Source organism: Sorex araneus, chromosome 6, assembly GCF_027595985.1.
Source record: "Sorex araneus isolate mSorAra2 chromosome 6, mSorAra2.pri, whole genome shotgun sequence".
Taxonomy (NCBI): domain Eukaryota; kingdom Metazoa; phylum Chordata; class Mammalia; order Eulipotyphla; family Soricidae; genus Sorex; species Sorex araneus.
The window spans coordinates 6351936-6370370 of record NC_073307.1 but is presented as its reverse complement, the minus strand read 5'-3'; the positions used below and the strand labels follow the sequence as shown (position 1 = coordinate 6370370).

Sequence of the window (18435 nt, the reverse complement as noted above, 5' to 3'; positions counted from 1 at the left end):
TCTCTCTCTCCCGGTTCTCCTCCCCGCCCCCCGCCCCCCACCTCCCGCCCCTGCCTCGCTCCCCCGCGCCCCTGCGCGCTCCCCGGGCGTTGCGCTAGCTCCTGGATCGCGCGCCGCGCAGCCGGGCTCGGCCGCCGGCCCGCCGGCCACTGTGCACTGGAGTTTGGTGGAATCTCTGCTGACGTCACGTCACTCCCCACACGGCGTCGGAGCGGAGGCAAGAGAGAGGGATGAGAGCGAGGGAGGGGAGAGAGGGAGAGGGAGAGGGCGAGGGCTGGCCAGAGAGCTGGAGAGGAGCGGAAAAGAAGCGCCAGTGACGGCTCGCTCGCCGCGGCCGCCGCGCACTCGCCCGTGGACTCCCCCGGACCTTGGCCTCCCCGGGCGCCCGGCCGCCGCCGTCCCCGGGCCGGCTTCTCGGGGCGCTCGGCCCCGGCACCTCGGGAAGCGCTGCTGGGACCGACGCAGGCAGCTCGCGGCCGCCGGTAAGTGCAGGCCCCGGCGCTCCCGCGGGGCCGTGACATCGGGCGACTTTGCAGATTTGTTCCACTTTGGAGGATCTCCCGGCGCGGGAGGGTTTGGGGGGCTCGCCGGCCGATCGGGGATGGGGGGGGCTGCCCTCCCCGCCGCCCCCGCGGAGGAAGGAAACGCACTTGGCCGGCGGGCCGCGCGCGAAGCCGGGTGCCCGCGGGTTCCCGGGCGCTCGGACGCTCCAACTTCGAGTCCGGGGTGCTGAAGTCGGGAGGGACGCGAGGCCCGGGCGGGTGGCTGCTCTCGAAGGCCGGTGCCAGCCCTGCAGGGACAAACGCGCGGGGCCGAGGAGTCTTGGTGTTCTCGGGAGCAAGGGCCCCCACGCGGAGTTTGGGAGGCTGGAAGGGGAGCCCCCGGCCCCATTGTTAGCGATCGGAAAAGACAGTCCCCGCTAACTGGCAGCCCGTGACCTCGCGGGCCCCAGCGAATTACCTGCGAGCCGGGCCTGGATGCCAAACGCACACAATGACTCTGGCGTCTAAATCCTTTAAATGGATCCCCGGTCAGCCCCAGTCTGGCCCTTCAGAGCTCCCTTTTCAAAGGGTACCGGCGGGGCAGAGATGCGGTTGATGAGAAAATAGACCGGGGATTCTGACTCAAAGGAGGCCCTCTTTTGGGTCCCAATTTTTAATCACTTTCTTTTCCTGCGAACGGACTCACTGGGTACTAGGATTTCTATTCGCTTTGTTTGTGTGTGTGTGCGCGTGTGTGCGCGCGCGGGGGTGTGTATTTATTACTCGGGAAAGTATTAGAGCTAAGTAAATTGAAAAGAGCTAAGTTTACGAATTCAAATAAAAAATCAATCATCCTAAAATATATTTTTATGAAAAAAAATTCGTCTGATTTGTAGAGATTCGCTTGTGTTCTTTTAGGCCATTAATAATAATTAAAGATGCTCTGAATATCATCTTAAAGGCAGTTCACCTAAAATTCAAATATAGTTTATGTGAAGAAAACAAAGCACTTAATCCAAACACATTGATTATTGTAAATGATGTCATATAAGCCTCCAAGGTTTCAATTGTCAAACTTTCCCTAAAAATTAAGTAGCTTGACATTTATAGGAGGTTTTACTTTGCTCGGCAAAACTAGACTTAAATTATTCAAGTGCTTTTTGTTCCTCAAGTAAAGCATGTTTGTCTTCAAGCATTCCTAAAGCATCAATATTAATTGGTTTAAAAGAAGGCTTCAACATGGTAAAATACAGAACTGGGTTAAGCTGTATTTTAATTTCCTTAAATGATTACCTACTGCAAATTAATTTACTGGCTAATCTCGCCAATTTAGTTCATTTAAAACATATGTTCTGGGGCTGTTTATTTTTAAACTTTCCACTGGAGATTTTGTTATGGGGTAATGACATGAAATGGGTGGGGGGTGCGGGAAAGGATTTGGGGTGATTTAAAGCTATATATATGGCAATCATCAGGAGTTATTTGAAGGCGAAGTTGTTTTAATTCTCAGCGTTGGCCTTGCCTGCCTTGGCCACTCGCTCCAGGTGCTCCAATGAGCTGTGTTGTGCTTTCAGGCTCCCTCGCAATAGAAAACTCTAGTTGGCCCAGCAAGATTTGCCTCGCATAAACATTTCATGCAGGACATGAACTTTGGGTGGGGGGAGAACTTCCCATCTGGAGAAGGTGTGCATCTTGATTTGTGAGATTAGCCCTGGAAACCCGGCCCTCAATAGGGCAGGCAAATCCCTTTGAGAAGACTTGTCTTGACAAGGCAAGTTTCAGGATCAGGAGGCAGGGATGGGGAAGCAGGGGTCTCTTCAAAAAAAAAAATATATATATATATATATGTATATATCCTCCCCCTTCCTTTAGGCTCAGTTTATCTGCTAGGCCTGGTCATTCTAAGAAGCAAAATAATAATCACCAGGCAGATCCCAGGGCTCATTTTGACGGCAGGGTAAATCCCCGTGTCCCAAGGACGCAGGCGGGAGCTCTGGAACACGCCTTGACCTTCTTTTCCGTCCTTAGAGTTCTCCAAAATTTGTTTTGTAGTGCTTTGTTTGGTGGTCAGCCGGAGGGCACTGAGTAATAATTGACTGACTTTAAACACTGAGCAACCCCATCTCTATTTGGGGGTTATTTGATTCTTTTTTTGAAAATAAAAAATGAAAAAAAAAAACCCTGCAGTTGCCATCTGCAAGGCTCTCTGGCTGTCGGCTAATAATGCAGCCAGTTCCGACGCGGAGGGGGGAAAAAAGGCAAAAGAGAAGAAAAGATTATCGAAATGATGATGACATGCAAATTTCCCCCGAAATTATCATAAGTAAACATTTGAAGTCTGGACTAATAAAATCCCATCTGTGTTACTTCATATCGAGTTAGTAGAAAGCTGTGATAATGAATTTTGTAATATCTCACGAACAGACATCTCAATCAGGGACTAATCCTGTGATTTTACTGCAGAATCACTAAATCTGGAGCCGCCAAACTGCTACTCCTGGGCCCCCGAGCCCGCAAGGACCCGCAGAGCCCCCATCCCCCCGCCTGGCGTCCCCGCTGGAGGGTAGGGATTGGGGGACCGCCTGGCAGGTCCCACTCTCGGGGATCCCCCAACCCTCCAAGCAGGGCTACCCCACCGCTGGGCAGCGACCTTGACTAGAAACCCTCGCCTCCCTGGAAAAGAGGCCGAGGATCGGGGACCCAGCCTTCCCGACCCAGATCTACAACTCCCTTGCGGCCTGTGCCTCCCCCTCCACGCGCCACGACCCCCAGCCCAGGCCCCTGGGAAGGTGGGGGGCGTCCCCCCTGACGCCCGCGTACCCGTCTGTGAGCCATGGGACCATGTTTAATTTCTTCTGCCTTTAAAGCAGCCTGGCTCTTGCCCCCCTCCACCGCACCCCTGCACCCGGGCTGAGCCTCTCTCCCAGGCTTGCCTGTAGCAGAGAAGGGAGCGCGCCTTAAAGCGCTTGACTCGCCGCGTTAGGCTTGGAAAATCGGGAAACGGGGGGAAAACATGGTTTCCTGGGGAGGCGAAGGGGGTGTGGGGGAGCAGCGCCGCGTCTCCGTGCGTGGTGCGCAGGAGAACCCTGGACCTCCTCGGGCTCCCTGGGGCCGCCCCGTTTCCCTCGCCTGCGATCTTAAATCATACTTTAGGGTAAATAAATGGCCCGGGCGAAGCTCTCCAGGGGGAAAGTGTGGCTAAATATGGAAAAGTGGCTCCTGATGGATGAGAGGCCCCGAAGCCAGCTCGCTCCTGGTGGAGCAGCCCAGGCGGCAGAGCCCTGCTCGGTTCAGAATTACTGAAAACCGGGGCAAGTGCTCGCGGGAGCCGCGGCCGGTCTCCTGGACAGCCCACCCGTGTTTGCCCAGGACCAGCGCAGCTCCCCTCAGCAGCGTCCTCTCCCCGCACCTCCTGGTCCCCCAGCCCGCGTGCTAAGGCTGCCCCCTAACCGCTGCCGCAGACCCCCGGGCGAGCAGCGCAGCCCCCATGCCCCGAACACCCGCCTTTCTGGGCCCAGCGCCCCGCAGCCCGGCCCAAGGCCGCAGCCCTAGAGAGCCCCCCTCCTAGGTAAACATAGCGAGGGCCAGGGCAGGGGGAGTCTGGGGTAGACACGAGGCGGGGCGGCCTGGGGCGGGCAGGTCCCGAGAGGCTAGGCTGGAGGCCACCCCGGAGCTGGCGCCTGAGGGGCCCCGGACGCGGCCCGCCCCCTCCAGGGCGCAGGCCCCCCGCCGCTGCTGCTCACGCCTGCCTTGTCTTCTGTTTTGCAGATAACGGGGCATGGAGACCAACTGCCGCAAACTCGTGTCTGCGTGTGTGCAACTAGGTAAGACGCGGGCCCGGGTCACCCGACGGGCGAGGGTGGCCAGAGGGCCTTCCCGGGCCCGAAGGAAATCGGAACCAGGTCAGCGGCCGCCTCTCTTGCCGTGAGGGCGCCGTGGGGGGCCCGGGTGCGGGTCATGAGCGCCGCGCCCGGGACTCCCCGGCTCGCGCCTGCAGGCTGCAGCCGCCGGCAGCGTGGGAGGTGCGGGGCCGCGGGGCCCGGGACACGGGGCGCCCTCGGCGCGCTCCAGCCGGCTCCTGGCTCTTTGTCCCTCTTTCTTCCCCATCCTGCCTCCTCCCTCGGGTGCTCTCGGCCGCCCCTGCGGGCGCCTTGTACCCCGCACGTGGGAGCAGGGGCTCGCGGCCCCGGCGTGCAGCCTGCAGTGGGGAGAGCCCGTCTGCCAGGCCTCGGCAAACGACACGTTCGCACACTCGCTCCGAGAGCCGCAGCGGCGCGCGCTTCCCGCGGCAGCATCCCGGGGCCACGGCGAAGGCGGGTGGCGAGCTGCAGGCCGCGCGCCGGACCCCCGCCACCCGCCCGCACCCCGAACTTCAGACGCTTGGGCCTCTGCCGGAGGGGGTGCAGAGAACGAGCGGGCGCGGCCAGACGCTCGCTCCCTCCCCTCCCCCCGCCCCCCGCCCCCGCTGGACGGCCCGGACCCGGCCACCTCTCCCGCGCCGTCCAGCCCGCCCGCGCGCTCCCCGTGTGGCCTCCTCGCGCCGCGCCGCCCGCGGGCGGGCAAAAGTGGTCCAACAGCGACCTCTGTCGCTCGCCGCGTCCCACTGCGCGCCCGGGCGCCAAGGCCGAGCGCGGGCCCCGCCCCGGAGGGTGGGTGCGGGACTGGGCGCGGGAGGCGGGTTCCAGGGCTCCTTGGCTGAGGTGTCCCCCCCCACCCCCACCCCCTGGGGTCGCCCCTGCAGCGAGGCTAGGCGAGACGTGGGCGACGCGTTTCAGAGCGCGGTGTCGGCGGGCCTAAGGCCGTGCACCCCCCTCCGCTCAGACCCCCGGCCCCCCCGCGAACCTACCTGTTGTGCGGGCTTGGGGGGGCGTAGGGTTTGGGGTGGTGCGGTGGTCTGACGGGCCGGTTTTCACCCTGGAAGAGGCAAGGGGCGACGCTGCTCAGAATCTTACAGCGTCTCCAAGCCGCGGCGCGCTTGGCGGCACTGGAGGCAGGCAGGCGTGTGTGCGGGATACAGAGGAGGGACCCCCTTGCCTTGGGGTGCACGGGGAGTCGCGCACATTTATTGTGGCACTGTCCTCGGCCCCGTGGTTAGTGCGCTGCCTTTGATATGGTTGACCTTTGATCGAGCCAGGCGAGTTCGGAGCCCCGGCCCTTGGCTCAGGAGCCCCTCTCCTTTGCGGATTAAAGGAGGGTACACACGCAGCGGTGCAGATTGGGACCCTCGCCAAATGAGCCAGATTGCTAAGAAGAAACCCACGAAGGCCCCTTGCGCGCAGCCTGGCCAGCGCGTCCGAGAGAAAAGCGACCTCAGCGGACACGGCCGGCGGCCTGCGCTCCCCCGCGCGCCGGCCCCGCTTGGCCCCGCGGGTCGTCGCGCGGGGGCCGGTTAAACGCTCACTTGTCCAGGATTAACCCCTGGGGGTTAAACGGAGCCCTTGCGGAGATAACGCCGGGCGATTTCAGTCATTAAGATTGTGTTAAATTCTTCGACTGTTTGATAATCGGTCGTAAAAATAAATTATTAGACCGAAGTATGTTTGGGATAGGGTTAAAAATCAAGAACCACAGCTGTCGGGGGCAAGAGGGAGGGGGCAAGCCTTGTGCTGGCTCCTGCCCGGCTCCGGCCGGCCCAGGGGGGCTCTCCCAGAGGCACTGCGCTCGGGGCGGGTTGTCGGGAGGGCGCACTCCCCAGCTCCATCCCTACTCCCGGTGCCCAGCCCCGCTGCTGCCTTGACCTCAGGAGCGAGGTCCCACGACAGGTGGTCTCCAGGCGAGGGGGATGACTGGACAGGGATGGGGGTGAGGGGCCTAGGTGGGCAGAAACTAAGCCCCTTTCTCTCCAGTCTGGGTCCCAGCGGACACCTCTTGGGGGTTTCGCCTCTTTGGGGTAATTAGCAAATAAATTAAAAAGTCGCCTCGGAACTGGGCCTTGCTTGCCCCTGGTTCTCTGCTCAGAGAAGAGCTTGTCCCACACCGCCGGTGGTCACTGGCTCCCTTTCACACCCGCAAGGCCGCTTGGCTGGGTCTCGCATTTCCTGCCCTTCCTTAACAGGCCTGGGAGAGGAAGGCCTGCTCAGGATCTTGATTTTAGGGGCTGCTGGGGATCTGGGAGGCCCCAAAAGCGCCCCTCCTGTGAGCCAGCAGAGCCGTGCTCTGGGGCAGGCGCGAAGAAAGTGGCAGGGAATGTGCAGGCTCTTGGCGACAGCCTGCTCTGATGAGAGAGTTTCCTCCTTCACACGAAAATAGTCTTTCACTTGGCGTTTAAATAAGCAAATGCTGCTGACCTGCGGTTTTTTAACCAGGAGATTCGATGTCTGGCCACCCCTGGGTCGGTCCGGGAGGCCAGGGCGCCCCCGGCAAGCTCAGGAGTCCGCTCGGAACACCCACAGCCTGGCTGGAACCCCGCGTGGGCCGGAAACCCTTAAAGGCTAGGAGGCCTGCTTGAAGGACAAGCTGGGCATGGCCAGCCAGCGGAGGGAGAGTGGGCAGGCCGGTTGGTTTCAAAGGTCAGAGGCCGGCTGAGAAGGTCCATGCCCCCACCCGCCATCAGAAATTCTGGTTTCGCGTTTGGGTATCACGAAAGGGAATTGTTTTTTTTCCTTGAAACTCAAACACTGCCCTTGACCAGCAGGAAGGGGATGTCCTGACCCTTTCCTGGAAAGGACCCTTTAAGTGGGACGCTGGCTTGGGACTGGACCAGCCCTCCAACGTAGGTGCCCGGCCACACCACCCCGTAAGTGGGCCTCTCCCCGGGCCACCTCGGTGTCACCATGAGCTGGCTGGGTGCATAGTTCTGGCGAGGTGGCCAGGCAGGGCCGACCGGAGTGTCCAGTGCCTGCGGACTTTTCTCCCGGGGAGACAACCCAGAGACCCGAGTTGCGCCCCCACCCACCTGCGGGCTGCGTGACTCCTTGTTCGCATGGCAGCCTGGCCTGGGTGGCTGCAGGGAGGGGGGCAGGGAGGGGGGAGCCACCGACCACCCATTCATCGCATTAGCAAATGTTTGCCCAGTGCACACCGCGCGCGGTGCTCTGGTCCAAGTTTCCCTTGGCCTTTAAGGAGCGACTCTGACGTTCAGAGGGTCCCATCGGTCACCAGCAAAACGGAAACGGGGCGCGGGGCTAAATCCCGCAGCCGAAACGCACACCCGACAGCATTCCCATTGACCACCCCTCCTCGCCTCACCCCCGGCCCCCTGCCAGTTTGGTCCCTTTCCTGTCTCGTCTTCCTTCCACCAGGGGAAGCCGCCGTACCCGTGCTGGAAGGAGCCGGTCCCCGCGGATCCCGGGTGCGGGCGCGCGGGCCTCGAGTTGGGCAGAGGCTGGCGGGCTGCTTCCGCGCCGCCCGGCTTAATATATGCAGCCGCTGTAAGAGCGGCTCGGGGGAAAAGGAAATGTATAACGAAAGCTTATTCGTGAGCAGGAATATACTAATGGAACAATCTGATGTCTTCTTAATCCTATGTAAAAAGCTTTGTCGTCTTCCTAATATTGACTGAATGGGTAATTAATGGCTCTTCATCTAGGCGAATACCCTGTAATCCAAAGATAGGCAAAAGACAACAAGCCCGAGGTAGGAGACAAAAGGCGCCCCCTCCCCACCAGCATCTCCAAAAGGGAAAGTTTCCTCGCCCCAGCACGCGGCGCCAACCACCTGTCCCCGCTCGGCCCCCCGCACCTGGCCGCCGGCGCTCCCTGGCCTCCCCGCACCCGACCCACGGCGGGCCGGACCAGGACCAGCGCCTCCGCCTCCCTCCACAACGCGCCCGTCTTTGCAGGGGGTGAGGGGAGGGGTGATTGATACAGGACAGCGACATCCCTAAATGCTACCGTAACTTGCCGGGGGCAGCCGCAGGCAGGGACACAACCCACTGTGAAGTGCTAGGAAGCGGTCAGGGCTGGTGAGACAACCAGCGGGTGACAATCTACTTGCACAGCGCCCCTCCCGGGCTGTTTTCAGCAGACTGACATTTTAATTTAAACCTTTAGAAGTAATATATTACTTGGGTTACTACAATGAGGTGGGTTCTTCTTCTTCTTTTTTCTATTTTTTTTGTCAGCTGACAGCTTTTAAAATATTATTTCACTAGGGAAATAAAAGCTTCATCTCAGATTATAGGTGGGTATTTTTGGATTTATGTGATTTATGGTCACCATGACAACTAATGCTGAATGTTAGCTACCAGCATGTCTGGGAGAGAGAAGACAGAAAGAAAGGAGAGAAAGAGAAGTAGAGGAGGAAGCTGGACATAACGTAGAACTAGAGACAGACGTGAGTGTGTGTGTGAAAGAGAGAGACCGAAGTCATTCCTTATGTATGAGATCTAAATATTGATATTTATCGCATCCCACGTCCCTCTTCTCTCTCTCTCTCTCTCCTCCCTCTTCTCCCTTTCCCTTACCTCCAACGCACAATTACACTTCCTCTCTGTTATTTCACTTTTCCACAAAGTGGCTGTATTCCGTGCTTAAATGAGCAACCCAATAAACCTGTGATGTTGGCAGGCAAATATAAAACATGAAATACGCCACGTTTCAGCATCCCCCTCACCTCTGACCCTCAGTCCCTGTTCTTCTCTTCCCTGGCCCACCTGGGGGTTGCTCTCATCACCCTGCCCTGCCATTCATTCATCCCCAGCCCTCAGAGGGTTGAGTGTATGACAGAAACCCGGGGAGGCCTCTGCAGAGTTCAGAAAGTGAAAACTTCTCTGTATGTCTGTGGACTCTGATGCAGGTGAGGCTCAAGCCTCCTCACAGACCAGCACGGAGGGAGCGAGAGGGAAATCGGCGACACAAAAGCATCTAATTTCTGGGGTTTGGGCTTCCGGCTCAGGGAGGACAGCAAAGAGGTCCTTCTCTGCTGCGGTTTGTGTGCAGAGAGGAAAGAGCAGAAGTGACCACTGGTGGGCAGGGTTCAAGGTCTCCAACTGACCTCTGTGGCTCCCTGTTGAATCCAGGCGGGTGTTGTCGTGGAGCTTTGGGGCGTGAGGGACAGGGGTCGCTCCTCTCCCTCTCCCCAAACAACTTGTCAGTTCAGAGAGACGTTGCTACCAGTCGTGACTGTCCAGGTGAGCCTGAAGGACAGATTCCCGCCACCCCACTGCCCTTCAGTCCCTACCCAGGTTGCCGCCTCGACCCTTGAGTTTGGCAGTACAGCCCAGCCAGTGTGTCACCGGGGACATGAGGCCACGGTGAGATTTGTGTAACGAACGCTAATGAGTGTGAAATTAAGTAAGGCTTTAAAGCTGCTGATCGGTGGCAAGGACCAGCTCCAAGCACCCCTGACTGGGTGGGTGTCGAGTTCTCTCCTCCTGGAAGCCTTTCTCTGAAAGAAGCAGCAGGAGCCCCAGCCCACCCCCACTGAAACATTGGCGAACTCAGAGAGGCTGGCATGCCCTTGGCACATGGCAGGGCCTTTCTCACTGGGCCACGCTGGTTTTTGCTTGCTCGATTTGAGACTGAAGTCTTCAATTGCTTGCTTGAGACTGAAGTCACAATAACTTTAAGAACCAGTCAGAGTAGAGTGAGAGGGTTTACAGTAATGCTGAACCCACAAAATACTATTTTTTTTTTTGCTTTCAAGCCCTTCTGCATCTACACTGCCTTTCCCAGAGCAGACTTTTGCAGATAAAATGTCCAGAATGCCTCCACGACACTTTTTACAGAAAAGGATTTCCTAGTTCTCCGCTCGATTGCTTTTCCCCATCAAGGCTTCTCCCCGGGTATTTCTGCCCCTGGTAGAGTGAACTGTGGATTCAGTGTTGGGCAGGGGAGGGTGTCAGCCAATCTCTGAGTGTTCTGAGTGGTTTGGTGATAGGCAGAGAACTGAACTGCAGCTGGAGGTGCAAGGAAAGGTCTCACTAGCTCCGCTGTTCGGTCTGGGGAGGGGGATATATTATATTGTGTGCGTTTATGATACTTTGACTTCAGCCAGGATTCTCTGATTATCTTCGTTCGCCTGACTTCAGTGGCCGAGTCTGAGTCTAAGATTCCTTATCATTTTAAGCTTTTGCGCAGCCTAATAACCACGGTCAACATCCCTTCCACCGTCTCTCACACTTTGGCTCTACTGAGGGGCTGTCATTGGCCCTTGGGGTTTTTACCCACCCTGAATACTGGTTTGGGTTATTCAAATGTTTATCTGCACCATGAAAGTTCTGTGAGTTGAGCGGAGTCCCTGAGCCTAAACCCAAATTTCTGTGGGTACCACGCAAAACTGGACTTGGAATCTGTCTCTGCTCCCCCAGCAGAGTTCTGGAAACACCTCTGGCCTCTGCCCCAAATTGCAACTCCCAGGTCCTGAGTCACAAAGAAGGAAGGTTTGACGTGGGGCCCCCGATGCGGACTGGCTCCCGTTTTTGACAGCACTAAGTTACGAGAGTTTTCGGGTCCTGTGCTGTGGGGCTCGGGGTTATGTTGAGGTTTAATAGAAGAAACTGAAATCTGATTAGTAACCCATCGGGCAGCGAAGAGCTAGGCTCATATTGATTTAGTTACAGGTCATCGGCTGGCGGTGCGGCGGGAGGAAATATTTACTTTACACATATACTTTATGATCTGGGGGGAATTAGAGGAAATTCAATAAGAAAATGGCCAGAAACATTTAAAACCCTTATTTAAAAGACTTAAGCAAATTAGAGTCTTATCAGATTAAAAAGCACTACAAATGTAAGAGCGCTGTCTTCAGCGAAATGCGGTGGGGTCTGAGGAGGAGATTCTCGACCAAATCTCAGGGATAAGGCGCGTCATTTAAGCACCAGATAATGAGCAGAATGTAAATTAATTTAACCTTCTTTACCAACAGACAGCGGGTGTAATATGTATAATTTAGTGATGAAATCGCAGGACCTGACATACTGAGCACATGTGTGGGCCTCTGCGCAGGCCACCATGGCACTCTGGATCTGTTCCGCACGGAGCAGGTGTGTGTGTGTGTGTGTGTATGCGCGTGTGTGTTTGTGTGTGTATGTGTGATCGGGAATAAAAGGTTCAAACTATAAATGCTGATTTAAAACTTCCTAGAATGAAGATTCCCCCAACCCCCTCGCCGCCGCCACCACCCGTAGCTAGCTAAATGTCCCCCTTCACGGCCAGGGCAGGAAGAGACGGACGCAAGAGTGATTCTTGTGCTGACTGTTGTCAGGTGTGTGGTGAGGGGCGAGTCGCGGGCCGGCTGGGGCAGAGGAGCAGGGCAAAGAAGAGAGACACCCAGATCACAAACACATCTGTGTCTCCTGGTCCTCTCTGCCCCAGTCGGAGTAAGTTTCCCAATCTGGTGAGCAAGGACAGGAGGGAGCTTTCTGAGGAGACCTCATGCGGCGTTGCAAATCATTGACTGTACCGTCAAACAAACACCATTCAGGGACGATAACGCTAACTCCACAATAAAGCAATCGCCAATGCAGAAACCCAGGGGAGATTAGTTGCTTGTTCTGAGGCTGACCTAAGACAGAGGACAAAAGGACCTTCACATCTTGTTTTGAAGGCTCCCGGCTTTGGATTCCTTTATCCATTTCTTTGGAAATAAAAGTTCTCTGAAAACTGTGCCTTAAAGATTTGGGATGTCCCCAAAGGTGCTTCTCTTTGTTTGCTAGAGATGAACCCAGCTTGGCTTTCTCTGCTGAGCATGTTCGTGCCTCTCCACCCCCACATCAGGGGCCTTTCTGTCAGCCCCCAGCTCCCAAACATGCAAGACAGCCTTGAACTCCTTAGGAAAAGAAAATGACTTCAAAATTACCCTTGAAATTGGTTATTGGCAACGATCTTAATTGTATGGAAATTCATTAAGGCATATTTTATATATAATTAGCTCAAGGTTGTTGATTATACAGGCTTTATGGATTTGAATCTGATTGATAATAAAGTAAACAAGAGAGTCGAATTTAAAGCGTGGCTCTCTCGGGTTAGGCAGAGCTTAATACAGTGTACAAGGAATTTGAAAGATCTAGGATATGTGTCTTAATCAACGTTAAGTAGAATGGATAAGCTTTCAGCATTGTGAAAATGCTGGGTTAGGGTTTCTTGTCTATTGTGTGTTTTCTGTCTGGGGACTAATAAGCATTACAGAGAACGTGATCTGAGGCAACTTTTTATTCTTGCATAAATCCAGAGTGAACCTCCAAACAGTTGTTCGTTTAAAGTCAAGGTAATTTTCTTTTGACGGGTCCATTTGCTTCTCGATTTCTAATTTATTAGCCGGCCTTTGCAGGGCTCTTGTCTCTTTTGGCAATGAAAGTAAAGCTTCTTCAGATTAGCGCGGCATTCACTTGACAGGCTGTTTGGAAATTATAAAGATCGGAGGGGTGATTTGTGGGCGTTTTTACATTTACTCCCCCTCTGGCTTTTGCATGTTGCTTGCTGGGGGGGGGGGGGAATAACAACGTCTGGACTGGACGTAGAGACACCAAAAACTCCAAGTGTTGAGTGTGGGGGGGGGGGGGAGCGGGGCGTGCCTGGCGGGCCCCTCCGCCTCGCAGCCTTGCAGCCGTCCACCTCGCGGCTCCCTTCCTCGCTCCCTTCCTCTGCCACCCGCTCCCCTCGCCGCCTCCCGGGGCCGGCCGGTGCCCGCGAGCGCGCGGCGTGTGGCGGCGGGTGGGCACGGCGGCGGGGTCCCGGCCCGGCCCCGCACAGCTGATAGGCGCGCGCGGGGCCGGCCCCCCGGCGCGGCTGCGGGCGCGGCGATTGGCGCGCGGCCACGTCAGTCGCGGGCCGGGGGCGGGGCCGGCGGCGGCGGCAGGAAGCCCGCCTCTGGCTTTAAGATGCTGGCGCAGCGGGGCCGCGCCGGGCCGCAGAGCAGCCGCGTCGCTGGCCGGGGCGCGGGAGCCGGGGGGTGTGTGCGCGCGAGCCCGGCCGCTCCCGGGGGCAGCTGCCCGGCCCTGTCAGCGCGTGACACTCGGCGGGGGCGGCCGGCCGGGGCCGTGCTCCTGGCAGGGGGGCGTCCCCATGCCTCCGCGCGCCCGCTGACCGTCGGGGCCGGCGCCGCGGCCGCGGGGGGCTCGGCTCGGGGGCGCGGGGGGCGCCTTCGCCCATGAGCTGCATGAAAGGGCCGCTGCACCCGGAGCACCGCGCCGCCGGGACCCAGCTGTCGGCCGCCTGTCACCACCCCCCGCCGCTGCCCATGGCCTCGGTCCTGGCGCCCGGGCCGCCCCGCGCCCTGGACGCCGCGTCCAAGCACCGGCTGGAGGTGCACACCATCTCCGACACCTCCAGCCCCGAGGCCGCAGGTAAGGGCCCGCCCGCGCGCTCGCCCTCCGAGGGGACGCCTGGTGGGAGGGGTCGCCCGCGGGGGCCCCCCGCGCGACTTCCGGAACCGGGGTGCCGGGGACCCCGCGCCCACTCTCTCGGCCCCGGCCGGCCGTGTGCAGGGGCGCAGAGATGCCGCCGCTGCCCGCCCTCCCGGGGGGGTCCCCTCTGCCCCCCGCTGGGCTTCCAGCCGTCCGGGGCCGCCTGGCGGGCTTGGAAAAGTCTTCGGGAGAGGCCGGGCTGCTCCGGGGCGCTTCCCCGGGAGGGCAGCGGCCGCGCCTGCACCCCCGCGTCCCGCTCGCCCAGCCGCCCGCGAGCGCGCGGAAACCTGAGCTGCCCCCGCGGCGCGGCGGGGCGCGGGGCGCGGAGCTCGGGGGCCCGGTGCCAGGCGCGCGTGTGCGTGTCCCGGGAGGCCTCGTGTGTCTGCGCGGAGGCGGCTAAATATACCCCCAACGCCCGGGCTATAAAAACGAATGCACCGCGCCGGGCTGGGAGATAAACATGTAAATAAACCGCGCAGTGGGGCGCCGGGGGAGGGAGGGGAGCGCGGGACGCGCACCCCACCGCCTGCAGCAGCAGCCGGGTCGGTCACGGCCTCCGGGGCTCGGCGGGGGTCGGGTGGGGAGCCCACGGGCTGCAGGTGGGCGCTGCTGATCACGACCCCGGCCGGCCGTGTTTCCTCTGCAGAGAAAGAAAAGAGCCAGCAGGGGAAGAATGAGGACGTGGGCGCCGAAGACCCGTCCAAGAAGAAGCGGCAGCGGCGGCAGCGAACTCACTTCACCAGCCAGCAGCTGCAGGAGCTGGAGGCCACTTTCCAGCGGAACCGCTACCCCGACATGTCCACGCGCGAAGAAATCGCCGTGTGGACCAACCTGACGGAAGCCCGAGTCCGGGTAGGCGCCGCGCGGGCCCGGGAGGGCGGAGCGGCTGAGGCCTCAATCCATGGGGACGCGGGGGTGGAGTGCGTGGGGGGTTAGGGGGACGCATCGGGCGGACACAGGGCTCCCGGTGGCCGCCCCCCGACCCCGTTGCAAGGTTCCAGCTCCCCGCTTGGAAGCTGAGGCCGCCGGCGCGCGCCCCCCAGTCCTCCTGGCCGCATGGCGGGTGACGGCCCCCGTTGCAAGGGCCTTGTGCTCCCGCTTGCAGTCGCCAGCAAGCGCCAGTAACCTCCCTCCCCGGCCAGGAGCCCAGGACAGGCTCCAACCTGTGCGCCTTTAACAAGGAAATCCCGCCAGAGACACGCAAGGCTTGGACCTCCCTGGAAACTTCCGCGCCAGGCCCAGCCCAGCCTTCCTCTCCCCCGCTGGGTCTCTCTGCGGGTTTGTGGGTGCTTCGGTTGCTCCCCTACCCTTCCGTTCCGACCTTTAAGAGCCCCCCCCGCCCCCCATCGAAGTTTCCATACACGACTTAGCTATCCTGTTCATCCTCTTAGAAAAAAGAGGAAAAGATTCCCGGTTTTATTTATATCTCATGAGGTGTTTCCTTCCTCCCCTCTTCCCGATTCTTAGTCTTATTAATTTTGAAAAGGCTTACCTTTGCAGCAAATTCGTAATTGTATGGATTGGAAAAAATAACAATAATAATAATAATAATACATGAAGTTAAAAATCTTAATCACCCAGTAGATGCCACATCCTGGGAAAAACAAAACCTATGCCGCAGGATTCATCCAAGGCGTTGGTGTCTTAAAAAAATAAAATAAGTGCTCTGGATCAGAAAGGCAGCGCTCCCAGCTAAGGCAGAGAAAGCGGGGTTGAAATCGCGAAAATAACCAACTGTGATGAAAAGAATCAAGATCAAGACCCCCCCCCCCCACCACCACCACCTCCCCAGTGCGTTCCCTGCCGAGAGGGAAGGAGGACCCTCGCTTAGGTGGCATTTGTGTAGGCTCGGAGGGAGGCGGGAGGCTCTGTAGGTTTTAGTTTAACTGCAGCCGGAGCTGGTGCACGCTGGGCCGCTGGCCGCGTGGTCTGGCGCAAGGTCCGTCCGTGCCGAGTTCTCCTACGCGTTCTGGGGAGCCGGCCTCGCACGTACGCTGCTCACCTGGGCAAAGTTTAGGTGGTGGGAGGTGGAGATGCCGAGTGGTAGAAAAGAGCAGCGGGGTCTGGGGGTGCTCTGGAGCCCTCCCCGGCCACTCGGGCCTTGCTGCCCAGTCCCCTGCCTTCCGCCCCGGTCCCTGCTGCTCCTGGCGGCCCGGCGGCCACTCGGTGGGCTCAGTAGCCACCAGGCGCTTTTTATAGCAGACGGGTGCCAAGAGGAAGGGGGGAGAAAAAGGATATCAAGAATGAAAAGCAAAAGGGGGCGGGCGGGGCGAGAGGTGTAATGTGAAACAACGCTGGTGAGGCTGGGAAGCCGGGCCAGGCCCTGCTTGCTCCAATACACAAAAAAGCCGCCCCGCCGTCTGGATGAGATGTGGATTGAGCAGGGATGTGGATTGAGCTCGGGTTGCGGTGGGGACAGAGGGACACGGGCTGGGGCAGAGGGCGGCAGGGGGGCAGCAGCGGCCAGTCCTGCCGAGCGGCTGGCTAGCTGAAATGGCTGGCCAGGGGACGGCAGCCGGTGAGCTCGGGGTGGCCGGGGCCGGCGGCACGGGGACCTGTTCTGTGCTGGCCGCCTGCGGCTTACGGCCAGACTCGCAGAGTTGAACGAGGGGCTGTTTTTCTTGCTGCTTGCTTTCCTTCGGCTGTTTTTGTTAGGTGAGGAACAGGGTCTCCTGTTCCTCCTGTGGGGCGCTGGTGGGGGGCTGGCGTCCAGGGAAGGTGGGGCAGCCTTGGAGGGCCAGAGAGGGAGGGAGGAGCCGAGTGGGTCAGCGAGGGGGAGCGGTGGCCACTGGGGCCCTCCCAGCCGCGTTCTCCCCGCCGGGCCTGTGGCTTGGATGCAGAGGCGAGTTTGCACGAGTTTGCATGGCGGCCTGGGAAGGGCCAGGCCGTGGTCTGTTTTGCACTTCCGTGGTTTCTGGACTCTAAGGAAGGCCTGGGCCTGTGGGTGGCCAAGCCCCCTGCAGGGCGCCAGGCGTCAGACTGGGCTATGTGGCCCTGGGCAGGGCGGCCCTTCTCCCTGGCCGGCCACTGCATGGGAGCGCTGGCCGTGGGGGCCAGCGGTCAGCGGGGCGTCTCTGCGCGCGTGCATGGCGGTGTGGGGTGGGCTCGGAGGCTTTCCGGGATGGAGGATTTTTGCTAATCCCGTGCGTGGCGTCTGTTTGCCCCCCACCCTTTGCCCGTCACCCCTCCCCAGGTCTGGTTCAAGAACCGCCGGGCCAAATGGAGAAAACGGGAGCGCAACCAGCAGGCCGAGCTGTGCAAGAACGGCTTCGGGCCGCAGTTCAACGGGCTCATGCAGCCCTACGACGACATGTACCCAGGTTACTCGTACAACAACTGGGCCGCCAAGGGCCTCACGTCGGCCTCCCTGTCCACCAAGAGCTTCCCCTTCTTCAACTCCATGAACGTCAGCCCCCTGTCGTCCCAGGGCATGTTCTCCCCGCCCAGCTCGATCTCGTCCATGAGCATGTCGTCCAGCATGGTGCCCTCGGCGGTGACGGGCGTCCCCGGCTCCAGCCTCAACAGCCTGAACAACTTGAACAACCTGAGCAGCCCCACGCTGAACTCCGCCGTGCCCACGCCCGCCTGCCCGTACGCGCCGCCGACGCCCCCCTACGTTTACAGGGACACGTGTAACTCGAGCCTGGCCAGCCTGAGACTGAAAGCCAAGCAACACTCCAGCTTTGGCTACGCCAGCGTGCAGAACCCGGCGTCCAACCTGAGCGCGTGCCAGTACGCCGTGGACCGGCCCGTGTGAGCCGCGGCCCCGCGCCCGCAGCCTCGCGCCGCGCCCGGGGAACGGACGCAACGCACGCACAGAACGCAATGCTGCCCTTGAAAGACTGGGAGTGAGGCGAGAAGGTCGTGGGCCGGGGACGAGAAGAGGGGGGCCCGGGAAAGGAAACCACTGAATTCGCGAGAGCGCCCCTTTGATTTCAGAGGAACTTCCTCCACGTCTGACATCTTTCGACTCAACTCTTTCCAACAGTCGCAAAGGACACGCGCGCGCCAAATGTTTGACTGGATATGACATTTTAACATTACTATAAGCTTGTTATTTTTTAAGTTTAGCATTGTTAACATTAAAATGACTGAAAGGATGTATATATATCGAGATGTCAAATTAATTTTATAAAAAGCAGTTGTTAGTAATATCACAACAGTGTTTTTAAAGGTTAGGCTTTAAAATAAAGCATGGTATACAGAAGCGATTAGGATTTTTCGCTTGTGAGCAAAGGAATGTATATACTAAATGCCACACTGTATGTTTCTAACATATTATTATAAAAAAAAACGTGTGAATATCAGTTTTAGGATAGTTTCTCTGGTGGATGCAATGTTTCTGAAACTATGTACAACCTACCCTGTGTATAACATTTCGTACAATATTATTGTTTTACTTTTCAGCAAATATGAAAAAAATGTGTTTTATTTCATGGGAGTAAAAATATACTGTATACAAACTGGTCTGGATTCTTTCTGCTCTTCTGTCGCCTGGCCCGGGTGCTAAGTAGTCCCGGCATCGTAAGCAAACCAGTTCTCTGCCTCTCCTGGTTAAATAGTCCAGGCAGCAAGGCGTATTAAAACTTCATAGAAATAAATGATAGTCTTCATCGAAAACTAAAGGAAAAGGCACTTGTAAGTGAGACGGTGGGGGGAGGTGCTAAA

The 18435-nt window shown here is 58.5% G+C and overlaps 1 protein-coding gene across 2 annotated transcripts; it reads left to right on the top strand.

The window, feature by feature from the left end:
- Nucleotides 1–213: 213 nt before the first annotated feature.
- Nucleotides 214–18235, top strand: PITX2 (paired like homeodomain 2). 2 transcript variants are annotated; one of them, XM_004612710.2, is made up of 4 exons: nucleotides 214–482; nucleotides 4251–4306; nucleotides 14414–14619; nucleotides 16961–18235. In XM_004612710.2, exons 2-4 carry the CDS (start codon nucleotides 4261–4263, stop codon nucleotides 17522–17524), a joined length of 816 nt encoding a protein of 271 aa, XP_004612767.1. In that variant the 5' UTR covers nucleotides 214–482; nucleotides 4251–4260; the 3' UTR covers nucleotides 17525–18235. The 2 variants fall into 2 exon arrangements, with proteins under 2 accessions (XP_004612767.1, XP_054998439.1); XM_055142464.1 differs by lacking the exons at nucleotides 214–482; nucleotides 4251–4306 and adding an exon at nucleotides 13238–13707.
- Nucleotides 18236–18435: the final 200 nt, after the last annotated feature.